General features: G+C 45.3%; 3 protein-coding genes across 6 annotated transcripts; 2 read left to right on the top strand and 1 right to left on the bottom strand.

The window, feature by feature from the left end:
- Positions 1-1,731: 1,731 nt before the first annotated feature.
- Positions 1,732-3,957, top strand: LOC119295031 (mitochondrial import receptor subunit TOM6 homolog). 2 transcript variants are annotated; one of them, XM_037573357.1, is made up of 2 exons: positions 1,732-2,037; positions 3,690-3,957. In XM_037573357.1, the coding sequence occupies exon 1, from the start codon at positions 1,867-1,869 to the stop codon at positions 2,035-2,037; it is 171 nt and encodes a 56-aa protein (XP_037429254.1). In that variant the 5' UTR covers positions 1,732-1,866; the 3' UTR covers positions 3,690-3,957. The 2 variants fall into 2 exon arrangements, with proteins under 2 accessions (XP_037429254.1, XP_037429253.1); XM_037573356.1 differs by having other exon boundaries at positions 1,732-2,065.
- A 1,394-nt stretch (positions 3,958-5,351) lies between these two features.
- On the top strand, positions 5,352-7,314 carry LOC119295029 (type IV inositol polyphosphate 5-phosphatase 11-like). 3 transcript variants are annotated; one of them, XM_037573353.1, is made up of 8 exons: positions 5,352-5,520; positions 5,642-5,795; positions 5,876-6,006; positions 6,097-6,173; positions 6,270-6,395; positions 6,517-6,704; positions 6,776-6,910; positions 6,995-7,314. In XM_037573353.1, the coding sequence occupies exons 1-8, from the start codon at positions 5,486-5,488 to the stop codon at positions 7,157-7,159; spliced, it is 1,011 nt and encodes a 336-aa protein (XP_037429250.1). In that variant the 5' UTR covers positions 5,352-5,485; the 3' UTR covers positions 7,160-7,314. The 3 variants fall into 3 exon arrangements, with proteins under 3 accessions (XP_037429250.1, XP_037429252.1, XP_037429249.1); XM_037573355.1 differs by having other exon boundaries at positions 5,356-5,520; positions 5,663-5,795; positions 6,773-6,910; XM_037573352.1 differs by having other exon boundaries at positions 5,356-5,520; positions 6,773-6,910.
- A 548-nt stretch (positions 7,315-7,862) lies between these two features.
- On the bottom strand, positions 7,863-10,923 carry LOC119295028. The gene is made up of 9 exons (XM_037573351.1): positions 10,568-10,923; positions 10,377-10,438; positions 10,195-10,256; positions 9,246-10,101; positions 9,060-9,152; positions 8,866-8,964; positions 8,707-8,766; positions 8,455-8,615; positions 7,863-8,348 (listed from the first exon to the last, which is right to left on the bottom strand). The coding sequence occupies exons 1-9, from the start codon at positions 10,725-10,727 to the stop codon at positions 8,267-8,269; spliced, it is 1,635 nt and encodes a 544-aa protein (XP_037429248.1). The 5' UTR covers positions 10,728-10,923; the 3' UTR covers positions 7,863-8,266.
- Between the last annotated feature and the right edge of the window lie 502 nt (positions 10,924-11,425).

The raw sequence follows: 11,425 nt of genomic DNA, 5'->3' as shown, positions 1-11,425 counted from the left end.
ATGCGTGAACATGTTTTTGAAATTCTAAACTTTATGAACGAAGCAAAAGGAACAAAAAAAACAGGGGGCCCCGTCCTGCACCTTGGCCGGTCCAAGGTCACGCATGGGGAGCGAGGGGGGGGGGGGCGTTGCCCTCTTTTTTGGCGCATAGTCGCTGTATAGGAGCTCTCCTCTTTGACGACAACATGTTTCTCAAAAAATAGAAAAAGAATTAGTTTGGCCAATCTCTTTTTTCTAGGTGGTAGTTTGGTCAATCTCCTAACGAACCCTTTGGCCCTGCCGTTCCGTGGTAATTGGGCCAGGCTCATCGTGCCCCGAAATAAGCAGTTCCCTAGGGGCACAGACGTAAATATGACCCAGACCTCACCGATTTCCTGTCCAAGTCTCGAGAGCCAACGAAACACATCATGCTAGGGTTTAAGCAACAACCTCGCCGCCTCCAGAACCCCAACCCAAACCCTCGAATCCGGAGAAGCAGAGAGGAACTCATCGACGACAACCAAGATGTTTCTAGGAGTTGCGCTCTCACCTCTACATCATGTCGGGTTGCATCGCCGTCATTCGCGCCGCCCCCTACTTCCTCCACTACCTCACCCGCGAGCCTGGCATGACGGAGCTCAAGCTCGAGCTCTATGGCAACCCCCGCCCCCTAAGATGAAATAGGTTTCCGGTGAAATAGGTTGGTTTCACATATTTTCTAGTGAGAAAAGGTTTGTTTCACATTTTTCTAGGTGAAAATGGGTTTGTTTCACATATGAAATATCAAAATAAAACGTGTTTGAAATGTATCAATGATTGGTCTAGTTCTAAAGTTCTTGGCAATAGGAGTTCAAATATATAAATTATTTCATAGACAAAACTTATGTTAAAAAAATACGAGTGCTTTAAATTGTCTAAGATAAAATGAAGTCTGTGGATTTGTTTGGGAGAAACAGAGAGAAGTGATGTCTGAGTGGCGTACTAAAATAGTATTGCGGTCTCACCAACTGACACTTATTAAATTGTACTTCCTCCGCAAACTAATATAAGAGCGTTTAGATCATTAAGTAGTGATCTAAACGCTCTTATACTAGTTTATAGAAAGAGTAATACGTAGAAGCTGCAATACCTATACATTTGATATACATGTGAGTGGGCCATAGCCAACACAAATCACTGAACGAAACATACGGTGCTAGATCTATCGCTATGTAGTGATACCCCGCGCCAAAAAGAGTTTGCGCAAACAGACACCATGATGACCACTCGCAAGCCGAGTTGGTTCAGCCAGTTCGGAGTTTTTTCTTACGTTGTTTTCATGTTCGCTGCTTTTGCTGCAACTTTTCTATTGGTGTTTTTGGATTTTCTTTATTTTGTTTGTTTAATACACTGTGAACAATTCTTTAATGTACAATGAACATTGTGTGAATACACACTAAACATTTTTATAATATACTACATCCGTTCCAAAATAGATGACTCAACTTTGTACTAACTAGAGGGATATATATGATGAAAATTTCAAATTACATGTTGAACAATTTTAATAATTATTGAACATTTATTTTTGAGGGGTTCTTTTTATTTTTTTATTTTTTTGAGAATCTGGTTCCTTTTTCTTTTGAGGGAATTTTGAGGGGTTCCTGGTCAATCTCCTTTTCGTGGTAACTGGGCCGGGCCCATCGTGGGCCGAAAGACGCAGTTCTCTCCCGGGTCACGGACGTAAAATATGACCCAGAACTCACCGGTTTCCTCTCCAAGTCTCGCGAGCCACCGCAATCGCATCGTGCTAGGGTTTAAGAAAGCAGCGTCGCCGCCTTCAGATCCCCAACCCAAACCCTCGAATCCGGAGAAGCAGAGAGGAACTCGCCGCCGACGACAGCCAAGATGTTTCTCGGCGCGATGCCCCGGAAGCCGAGCAAGGAGGCGGCGTACAAGGAGCTGCGCTTGCACCTCAGCATCATGGCGGGTTGCATCGCCGTCATCCGCGCCGCCCCCTACATCCTCCACTACCTCACCCGCGAGCCCGGCATGACGGAGCTCAAGCTCGAGCTCTAGGGCGCTTCCCCCGCCCCCGCCCCCTGAGGTGAGCCCTCCCGCCTACAGAAAAGAGAAGTGAATTGTCCAGTCATCGTTTGATTCGCTTACATGATGCTTGCCTTATTTCTAAGGGTTGGTAATGCTTGTAATTTTATGGTTCTGTGTGTACAGAAGGTGATCTGATTTGCAAACTGATGAATTCTGGAACTTAACTAATGGCCTTAAACAAGTAGATTGGAAGGAGAAGTTTTGTTTCATTGCAACATAATTGTTGCTTAAAAAGACGAATTAGCTGATTTACCATTCTAAAACTGTGTTATGATCTCACGTTTAGTAGTATCATTAGCTGATTTAGTGGTTCATATGTATTCTTTTAAAAATGCAACGAGATTGATTATACTATCTGCTGTGACCACAGTTGCACCTATTGCTGTTATCTGTTTTCTTGTTTGATTTCGGCCCATGGATCAAGAAATATTAATGTTTTAGATGATAATCTCATCTGTTAATCTTAAACCGGTGGTCCTTGACTCCTTGCCGAGTACAATGTTAACTGTATTTTATGGTTCCATGGATGCAGTATGTTCTGGATTTTAATTTTCCTATATCTAGCGTTGTCTATTAGTTGTTCTACTTTGTGGTCCATAAGCTGAGTCTTCCATAATGCTTGTTATTTATTGAGATTGCTTCCAAGAAGGAATGGTGGAATTGAGTCAGTTTTGCTTTTTCTTTTTGTGTGGCTTATATTATAGAATAATTGGAATAATGTTATCTTAGGATTGTGTTTAGCTTTCTTTTAATTAACCATTGCAATTAGAATGTTTCTTGCATATGTTTGGAATGATCTTTTGCCTTGTAACCAGACCATTTTAATACTAGGAACACAACACCTGCAACTCAAACTATTGTGTGCTTTAGGAAGAAACTAGAAATTCATATTGGAGGTTGGTCTCGATCAATAGTATGTCATGTTGACTTAGATGCTGAGTTGTAGAAACAAACCTAGTCATTATGCCCAATCCATTTAAATGCCAAGGTTTGAATGAACTGAATCATGCCACTAGGCCAGTGTCTTGGTCCCCGTCCATTAGACCGACTATGATAGTATTAGTTTTTGCCTGAGATCTCACTACCAGCCATCGTTTTCCTTCCTCAATGATCTGCTGTATAAATTGCCTAGTTTTTTTTTCAATACTCCCTCCGTTTTTATGTACTTCGCATATTAGCTTCGTCTCGGGTCAAACTTTCTGTACTCCGACCAAGTTTATACAAAAGAAATTATCATCCACAATACCAAATCAATAACATTGGAATCATCATTTATTTTCATACCATGTATATAAACTTGGCAATGAATCATCATTGAACTCACTTGGCAATGACTTGGGCCAAAGCTAATATGGGGAGTAAATAAAATCGGAGTGAGTATTTATTCATGGTAGGAAGACAAACGCAAACTACTCTGTTCTGGCGCCGTTTGCAGTTTTAATAGTCCTTTATCTGTTGGTACAGTATAGTTATTGCTAAGCCAGTAGTAGTTGGTTGCACCGCAATATTTTGTTCTGGACTTTGTATAGTTGCATTAACCTATTTGATTGCATTGTTATGTTTTGCTTGCTACAGATTGCAGTAAACCACTTGCTGATTATTTGTTTTATCCTTGTTATTAGGTGCGACTGGGATGGTGAAGTTACTCTCAGGATCAGGCTTTGAAGTACCTTATGAAACATGAACTTAGTTTTCCTTGATAGTGTTTCTTCCTTCTGTAGCGTGAGAATTCAATGACGGTGTTTGCATAAACTCTGTTGGTTACAATTACCACTGCCCTGACAACTTTGCGGGGTTTTAACAGTCAGCGATTTGTTGCTTTACATATGTATTTATTATCGCTGGGGTGTGATTTGTCGCTGCTATACTGAATTTGATCCGGTTGTCCTCTTTTGAAGACGCATCAGTTGGATCTGTCATCTTAACGTTCATTTGTCTGCTAGAACTACACACCAATAATGGAATGAGAAACATAATTATAAGAAATATCAATATGCAGCGGCCCTGAAGTCATCAATGAACGTTGGCTGAATTTAGATTCACTGAAAACCTAAATTGACCGGACCCTGAAAGACACGCCGGAGACACAAACAACGTCACCACCTCGAGACCCCAAACCAAACTCGTCTGGGTCTGATGTAGAGCTTGCCGCCGTCACTCCCTCTTCTCCAATGAGTCGGTGACCCACCAGACCCAGCACCGCATACATCTTCTTCGTCATCGCATCGCAGCCCCTCCAACGCCTCCCCCCGTAATCAGGACCTACCCTTCGGCGCCAGGGTTGACATTCCTTAACAACTTTTTGCAGGCCTCGTCTCAAACTCTGTGATTTGGTAGTCACTTATCTTTACAAGATAATGAATGTTCGTACTTTCACCCGCAAATAAAATAAAATAATGAATGTTGGTATTTTGATCTGCCAGTACTTGCTAACACCTGAAGTATTAAAATATGATATCAGGTGTGGTGCGAATTTTTCTTGGTTGGGTTTATACTTCTATGTATCTTTTCCTCTTTTTCTTTGGTTATTATATACATATTCTGAGAGTGGATTCATATGCTGTTTCTGAGATGCACTTCCTGTAAATATAGCTATTTTATGGTAAATGGCGCGATGCTATCCACAACACTGAAGTTCCATGTCTTCATTTTGCAGTCCATCTGATTTAACTTCACTGAGGGTGCTACTGACTTACTGGGAAGCCTATTCTGGTATATGCATTGCTGTTGCTTTGAAAATTAAAATTAAACAGACAAGAATAATAAATAAAATGTCAGGGCAATGCATTTCTGCTCATTTAAAATACACATGCCACCAGATAAAACGAGAGAGATATCGCTTTCACAAGACGGTTGTTTTTCCTGTCTATGTACCTACCCGCGGATCAGTGATGCACAAGGCTCCCATGGTGAAACTTCAGGAACACAGCAAGTCCAACATGTTCCCCAATTGAACTTCTCCATTAGAGAGCTCATGTTCAACCAAGTTACTTGCTAAGCAAAACTGTGGCCCTGTTTTCCGCCAAGCAATTCTACTGGACCTTTGTATGTGCCTAGTCTATTTCACATGTGCGCTCTTTGTGGAGTGCAGAAGCAGCCCTTGTAATGATGGGGCGACGAACGCGATCTTGTTGTCACATCAGAGATATCCAATACCTAACTACCCAATCCACACAGTCCAAGTGGTTGGTCTTCAGCATTCCACTTGTCCCTTTCTCTACTGCTATGTTGAAACTTTGCACCAGAATTGCTGACCAGGAAAACGTGATGACCAGAAGCATCTCAAAATCTGATCAATTTGGTTTCTGCAAAGAAAGGTTGAACTTTCGGAGTAGATCGGTATATAAAAAGCCCCCTTTTGTAATCTTCTCCCTGTAAGATAGTCGGAAAGGAAGGGCTCGGCCAACATAGACGAGACATGGGCAACTGCAGCAGCTTCAGTCTTCCAAAATGGTAAGTATTATATTTATCCGTTTGAGATAACAAAGTTTTATACATATCCAGTCTTATTAAAAGTTACTTTCCATATGAGAAATTCCATATGATTGATGTATATATACTAACGGGACCGCAGGATATTCGGTGATCTGCACAGCAACGGCATGGTTTCCATTGAAGAGGATGGAACTCATGACGGCATAAAGACGATCCGGATTCAGAAAGCCTGCGAGTTCACCACCAGCTCTGTGCTTTGTGTCTGCATTATCACATGGAACATGAACGGCAAGGTATGTCATATTCATGGCTGAGTTATTCTTGATGGTGGTTGGGCCATTTGCTTTGGTTTAATATTTGCTCCTCCGTGAAGATGTCTGTGCAGGACCTAAGAAAGCTGGTGAGCTCCACCAGGAAGTTCGACTTGCTGGTTGTTGGGCTGCAAGAAGTCCCGAAATGCGGCGTCGAGCAGGTTCTGCAAGAAGCCATGGCTGATACACACATGTGAGGAGTCTTCAAGGTTAATCTTTTGATTTCAACACTTTGAAGGTTTTCAACATATTCTGAAATACGGCAATGCTTGTCAAATTTCAGCCTGTTATGTCAGAAAGCCATGCAGTCTATTCAGATGTTTCTTTTTGGGGCAAAGAGTTCGGAATCGTACATCAAAGGTGATCCTGTTCTTACATACCTGACTATTCTTGGTGTTGAAACAGCACATCTAATATGATCATGTAAGTTTTGTTTAAATACCTGAATTTGGACAGAAATGAAGGTGGACAAACACGCAGTCGGAGGCTGCGGAGGCGTAATTGGGAGAAAGAAAGGAGCTGTGGCCATGTATGTAAACTTCAGTGGGATCCGGATGGTGTTTGTGTCCTGCCATCTTGCAGGTTGATTTCCAGCTTTTAGTCAATCAATTTCTTATTGTTGGGTCTTATTACCTTAGTGCTAATACTGAAAGCAACAACAATTCAATGATATAAACTAACAAGGTATCTTATTAAAGTGTAGCTCATGAACACAAGGTGGAGAAGAGGAACTCTGAATGCCGGCATATTTCGCACTCGCTGTTCTCCAAGAATGACATACATTATGCCAAATCTGCCGACATAACAGTGTGGCTCGGTGACTTGAATTACAGATTAGAAGGAATAAGCTCGATGCCAGCAAGGAAGATGATCGAGGAGAATCGCCAAAGTGTAAGTGTATGCTGGACCTATTCAATTTCTACATGACATAAATGCCTGACACATATGCGCTGTTTCAGAAGCTAAGAGACAGAGACCAGCTGCTGCAAGAAGCCGAGAAGGGTCAAGTGTTCAATGGGTACTGTGAAGGGACCTTGTCTTTTAAGCCAACATACAAATATAATGTCGGAAGTAGCAACTACGATTCAAGTTACAAGGTACCTTCAGTTAGTATCATGTTAAGATGTCAATTTGTCTGAAAGAAATTTAATGTCTTATGCATATGCTCTTCACTTCCTCAGATCAGAGTGCCATCTTGGACAGATAGGATATTGTTCAAGGTTGACCATTCTTCTGGCTTGGATGCGGTGTTAAGTTCATATGAAGCACTTGATTGTGTTAGCAGTTCTGACCACAAGCCTGTGAAAGCTCATCTTTGTCTGAAAGTACGTGATGGTGATTCATAGATTTATATTACAATTGACAATCGCAAGTATATTCAGATGACTGATTTTTTTTGTAACAAAATTGTAAAGGCAAATAGCATAGATGATTATCTATCCTCTTAAAATGATTTCGCTAGATGTAATTTGGTAAAGTCAAAATGCCAACCGTGTATTCATGTTGTTGTGTACTCCTCATGATGTTATATGGTGACGCGGATTTTTCGAACCGGTCGGCAGGCGTTCTACAAACAACTTCTGATGTGTTAAGGAAACAGAAATACCCAGCATATGCGGACACTAAACTTTGGTTAATACACATAGTACCATGTCAATATGGCATTGACATAGCAGAGCAGATTCTTTATTACAGCACACATTGTTTCCCATTGATACCCGGTGCACAAATCGTTGCACCACCTAGCAATCGTTTGATCAACTGTAATTGTGTGTAAAATTTGTAAATCAGCAACATTGTTCATATTGGTGCTATATTGTGTGCAGTTATTATAAAAATGAATCATGAAAAATATCGATATCCATGTTTATATTCAGGTATGTGGTTTGAAGTTCAAATTGAAGGGGGCCTCCATATTAGGAATTTTCATTTTCATGGACAGTTTGGATTTCACAATTTCAAACCAAGGAAGGAACACAATTCTTAACTTTGTACTCCCTCCGATCCAAATTAATTGATGCTTAATTTGGAATAAGCGTCTAGTAGGGGTGTACCAAAACAAAAGAATTTCACCTATTTCACAAATTTCATGGTACAGAAACAAGGAAACTGGATGGAACCCTGCAGCTCCCAGTTTACTTCTATGCCATAGATACACATTACACCACTGAATTAAATTTCTTCTGGGCTTTCAGCTACAAAAAGAATGTCTAGTAAAGATGGTACAGAACAAAAGAGTTTTACTCATCACACCAATTTCATGGACAAAAACAGGGAAACTTGACATAACCCTGCTGGTGTGAGAGTTCCTGGCCAACCCCCTCCTTAGTGTACAATTCTAGATGACAAAACTCACAAAACCAGTTCGACGCCATAGATACACATTCAGTCTTTTGGATGGAACAGACAATATAATCGTTGTCTTCTTTCATATTTTTTGCCACATGTTCTAGTCAAGCTGCTGCTGCTTGGAGCCTGGATGTTTTCATCGAGGCCTTCCTCTTTTCTCCAGTTTGAGAGGGTGCTGTGAAACCACTGAACACAGGGATATGAAAGGATATCATCATGTGCTAAAATTCAGAAATCAATGTGTAAATTCAGAAATTCAGAAAGGGGAAGGAACTGATTTGGTTTTGCAAACCTTGTTATTTTGGCTGTTCTTGTTGATGACGCTGCCCTCTGTGATTTCTCTACGGTTTTGCCTTTAGTCAGCGCAGGCCTCACATTGTTGGGCCGGATGCTACTCAAAACAGTTTTAGATTCACCAAGCCGACTCGTGGCGGTGTATGTAATTTGTTTCCTCTGAATATGCAACATGGACAGACAAGCAATTCAGCATGTATGTTTCTAAATTGTACCACCACTAAATTGATGTGGACCGGGAAATGCTCACCTGCTTTTCGCCACAAGTCAGTTTTTCTCTTTCCTTTCCATCAGGGCATCTTCCAGTTTGCTGCATCACATCACAGTAGTACATAGGAACAGTGAGTAACCACAGGTGGTAGTCGAAGAAATCTGAAATCTAACGTTGTGCACTCCTGATTCAACTTACCATCACTCGCCTATTTTCACCCTTCAGTGCTGGCATGATGTTCTTCTCGGCGACCGTCGGTTTTCTTTCTGGAATTGCATCTTTCAACACCTGTCTTTCCTAAATGCAGCACAAAGAGTAGAGGCCTTTCAGCAACTGAATGAAAATCCTTCACAAAAACAGGTAATGTGGAATGCAATGCAATCATAACTCACATCAGTCCTTAGCCTGAATGGCCTTAGGATGGTATTTTTCTTGAGCTTTCCTCCCTGCTCTGCATTCACTACCTTGTTCTGCCTTTTAAGCACCTGCAATTAGTCATGGCAGCATTTCAGGTTCACCATATCCTACCCACAGCTAAACCATGGCAAATCACATTACTAACGTCAGAGTTTCAGTACCTTTTGAGGAGCATTCTCACTGTTCTCCGACTGCTTGCTGTTTTCATCTTCTTCATCCTCCCGATTCAAGGCTTGCTCGGCGAGCTGATCACCGCATGGCGCATTCTCCTTGTCGTCGCCATGAATGTCGGGCTGCAATGGCTCCACCACCTCAACCCGTGATCCCTGCACCACCTCCTTGGGTTCTTGCCCCCAATTGCGCCTTGCAGTTCGTTTACACGAGTTCTCGTCCGCGTTGATGTTCTCACGGCCACTTCGGTTCTCTTTGTCTGTTTCAGCATTGGCGCATTTCGCCGAACAGCCCAAGATCATCTTCTTCTTCCCATTCCTTGGCTCCTGTACTCTCTTCGCGCTCTTCACCACCGCCGCCGTCTCCTCGCACTTCTTGGCGATCTTCGGCGTGGGCAGCTGCGACAGGTACCTGCTAGGCACCTCCCGGCACGCCAGGTTGAGCTTCTTCATCTTCGAGCAGACCTCGGCCACGGGAGGAGCCTGGCTCTTCGCCGGCGTCTCCTTCTTGGGCGTGCTCATAAACAGCGCCTTCACCACCGTCCCCTTGATCTCCGCCGCCGCCGTCGCGACCGGCCCCTTCTGGTGCTTCACGCTGAGGAAGGGCTCCTGCCTCGGCCGCACGGTCTTGCTCCTGGGCGTGGTGAGAGCCTTCTTCCTCGCGCTGGACGCTTCGACCCTCGCCGCCTTGGTCCGGACCGGGGAATCCCTCAGGCCGCGAATCCGGTGGCCCTGCAGCCTGTCCCTCGCCGCCTTCTCGGCCGCCCCCGTCGCCAGGCTCAGCCTGGTCATCCGGGTCCTCGGCGGCTTCGCCGGCGCCGAGTGGGGGCATTTCGGCAGCGTCGAGCTGCACGGGGTCAACAAATCCGATCTAAATAACAGTCCAATTCAGGCCGGCGTCGGGCGAGAAAGAAGAAGAATTTGGATCAGAGACGCGCACCTCTGGTTTCGCCTGCTGATGGCCTTGTGCAGCCTCACGTTGGGGCTCCTCGCCGCCATGACCTGCGGGGGGGAGGGATCAGAACTCGGTTCCGTCAGCCGTCGAATGCAGTCACGCATCAATCAAACACGAGAAGCTGCGAGATTCGATTCGGGAGAGCGATGGATGGATGGATGGATTACCCGCATGACGAAGCTCCTGTGCAGCGCCTCCGGGTCGACGTGCTCGTGACTCTGGTCGCAGCCTGCATATCATACGCCGCGGTGGCGGGTCAGCGCCGAGCCGAATTTGGCGTCTCAGATTCGACAGCGAGCGCCGGCGGTGAGGGGCTGTGGTTGTGAAAGGGTAGAGGATGGATGAATTGATTGCTTACCGACGCGGAGGCAGAACCAGGAGGGGTCGTCGGCGGGGCAGGCGGCGTCGGGCGCGGTGAGGTCGACGAACTTGGGCGCCTCGATGTCCTCGTAGAAGACGCTGTCGTACTCCTCCTCCTCCTCGTTGTCCTGGACGCCGAGGCTGCGGGGGATCTCCATCTGCGCCTCCGCGTTCCCGCCCGGTGGGATCGACGGTCTAGCTGTGGCTAGCTCGCGAGAGCGGCGGCGTGGCGCGTCGGAGATGGTGTGCTACGGCGGGGCTGTGGGCTGTGGCTGCTCTGGCTGTGGCGAGTTGGGCGATGGAATTTTGAGTCCGATCCGGGAGCGGCTGGGGAGAACTAGCCGTTGGAGCGGCGGCGTTTTCCTTTTTTCTTTTTTGAAACCGTGGGCCGTTGGCGATGTGGCAGTAAATAAAGAGATGATGTAAACTAAGAGCATTACTAGTAGAATCCTCAAACCCTTATAAATAACTGTTTTTTTGCAATTTACGAGCAAAAAATCGTGTAGACTAGAACTCCTTAACCCTCAAACCCTTAAATTTTTTTAAGGGTCCAATCCTCAAACCCTCTGCCAACCTTCAGAAGTAAGGGTTGGGGAGCAAAACCTATCCCAACCCTCACTTGGCGGTTATCCTCGCGCCAACTCCCGCGCCCGCGCCCACGCCCGCGTCCGCCGCTGCTAGTCGCCCCCGCCGCCGCCGGCCGCCCCGTCGACCTCCCGCGCGCCCGCGCCCGCCCAGCTCCCAGCCGCCGGCCTCTCCTCCACCTCCTCCCGGCCGCGGCCGCGCTCGCCCCGCCCCCGACCGTCGCCATCTGTCCCACCGCCCGCGCCGCCTGTCGCCCGGCCGGCTTCTACTC

This window comes from Triticum dicoccoides, chromosome 4B, assembly GCF_002162155.2.
Source record: "Triticum dicoccoides isolate Atlit2015 ecotype Zavitan chromosome 4B, WEW_v2.0, whole genome shotgun sequence".
Classification (NCBI taxonomy): Eukaryota; Viridiplantae; Streptophyta; class Magnoliopsida; order Poales; family Poaceae; genus Triticum; species Triticum dicoccoides.
Note: the sequence above shows the minus strand (reverse complement) of the source record. Positions and strands in the feature narration are given on the sequence as shown.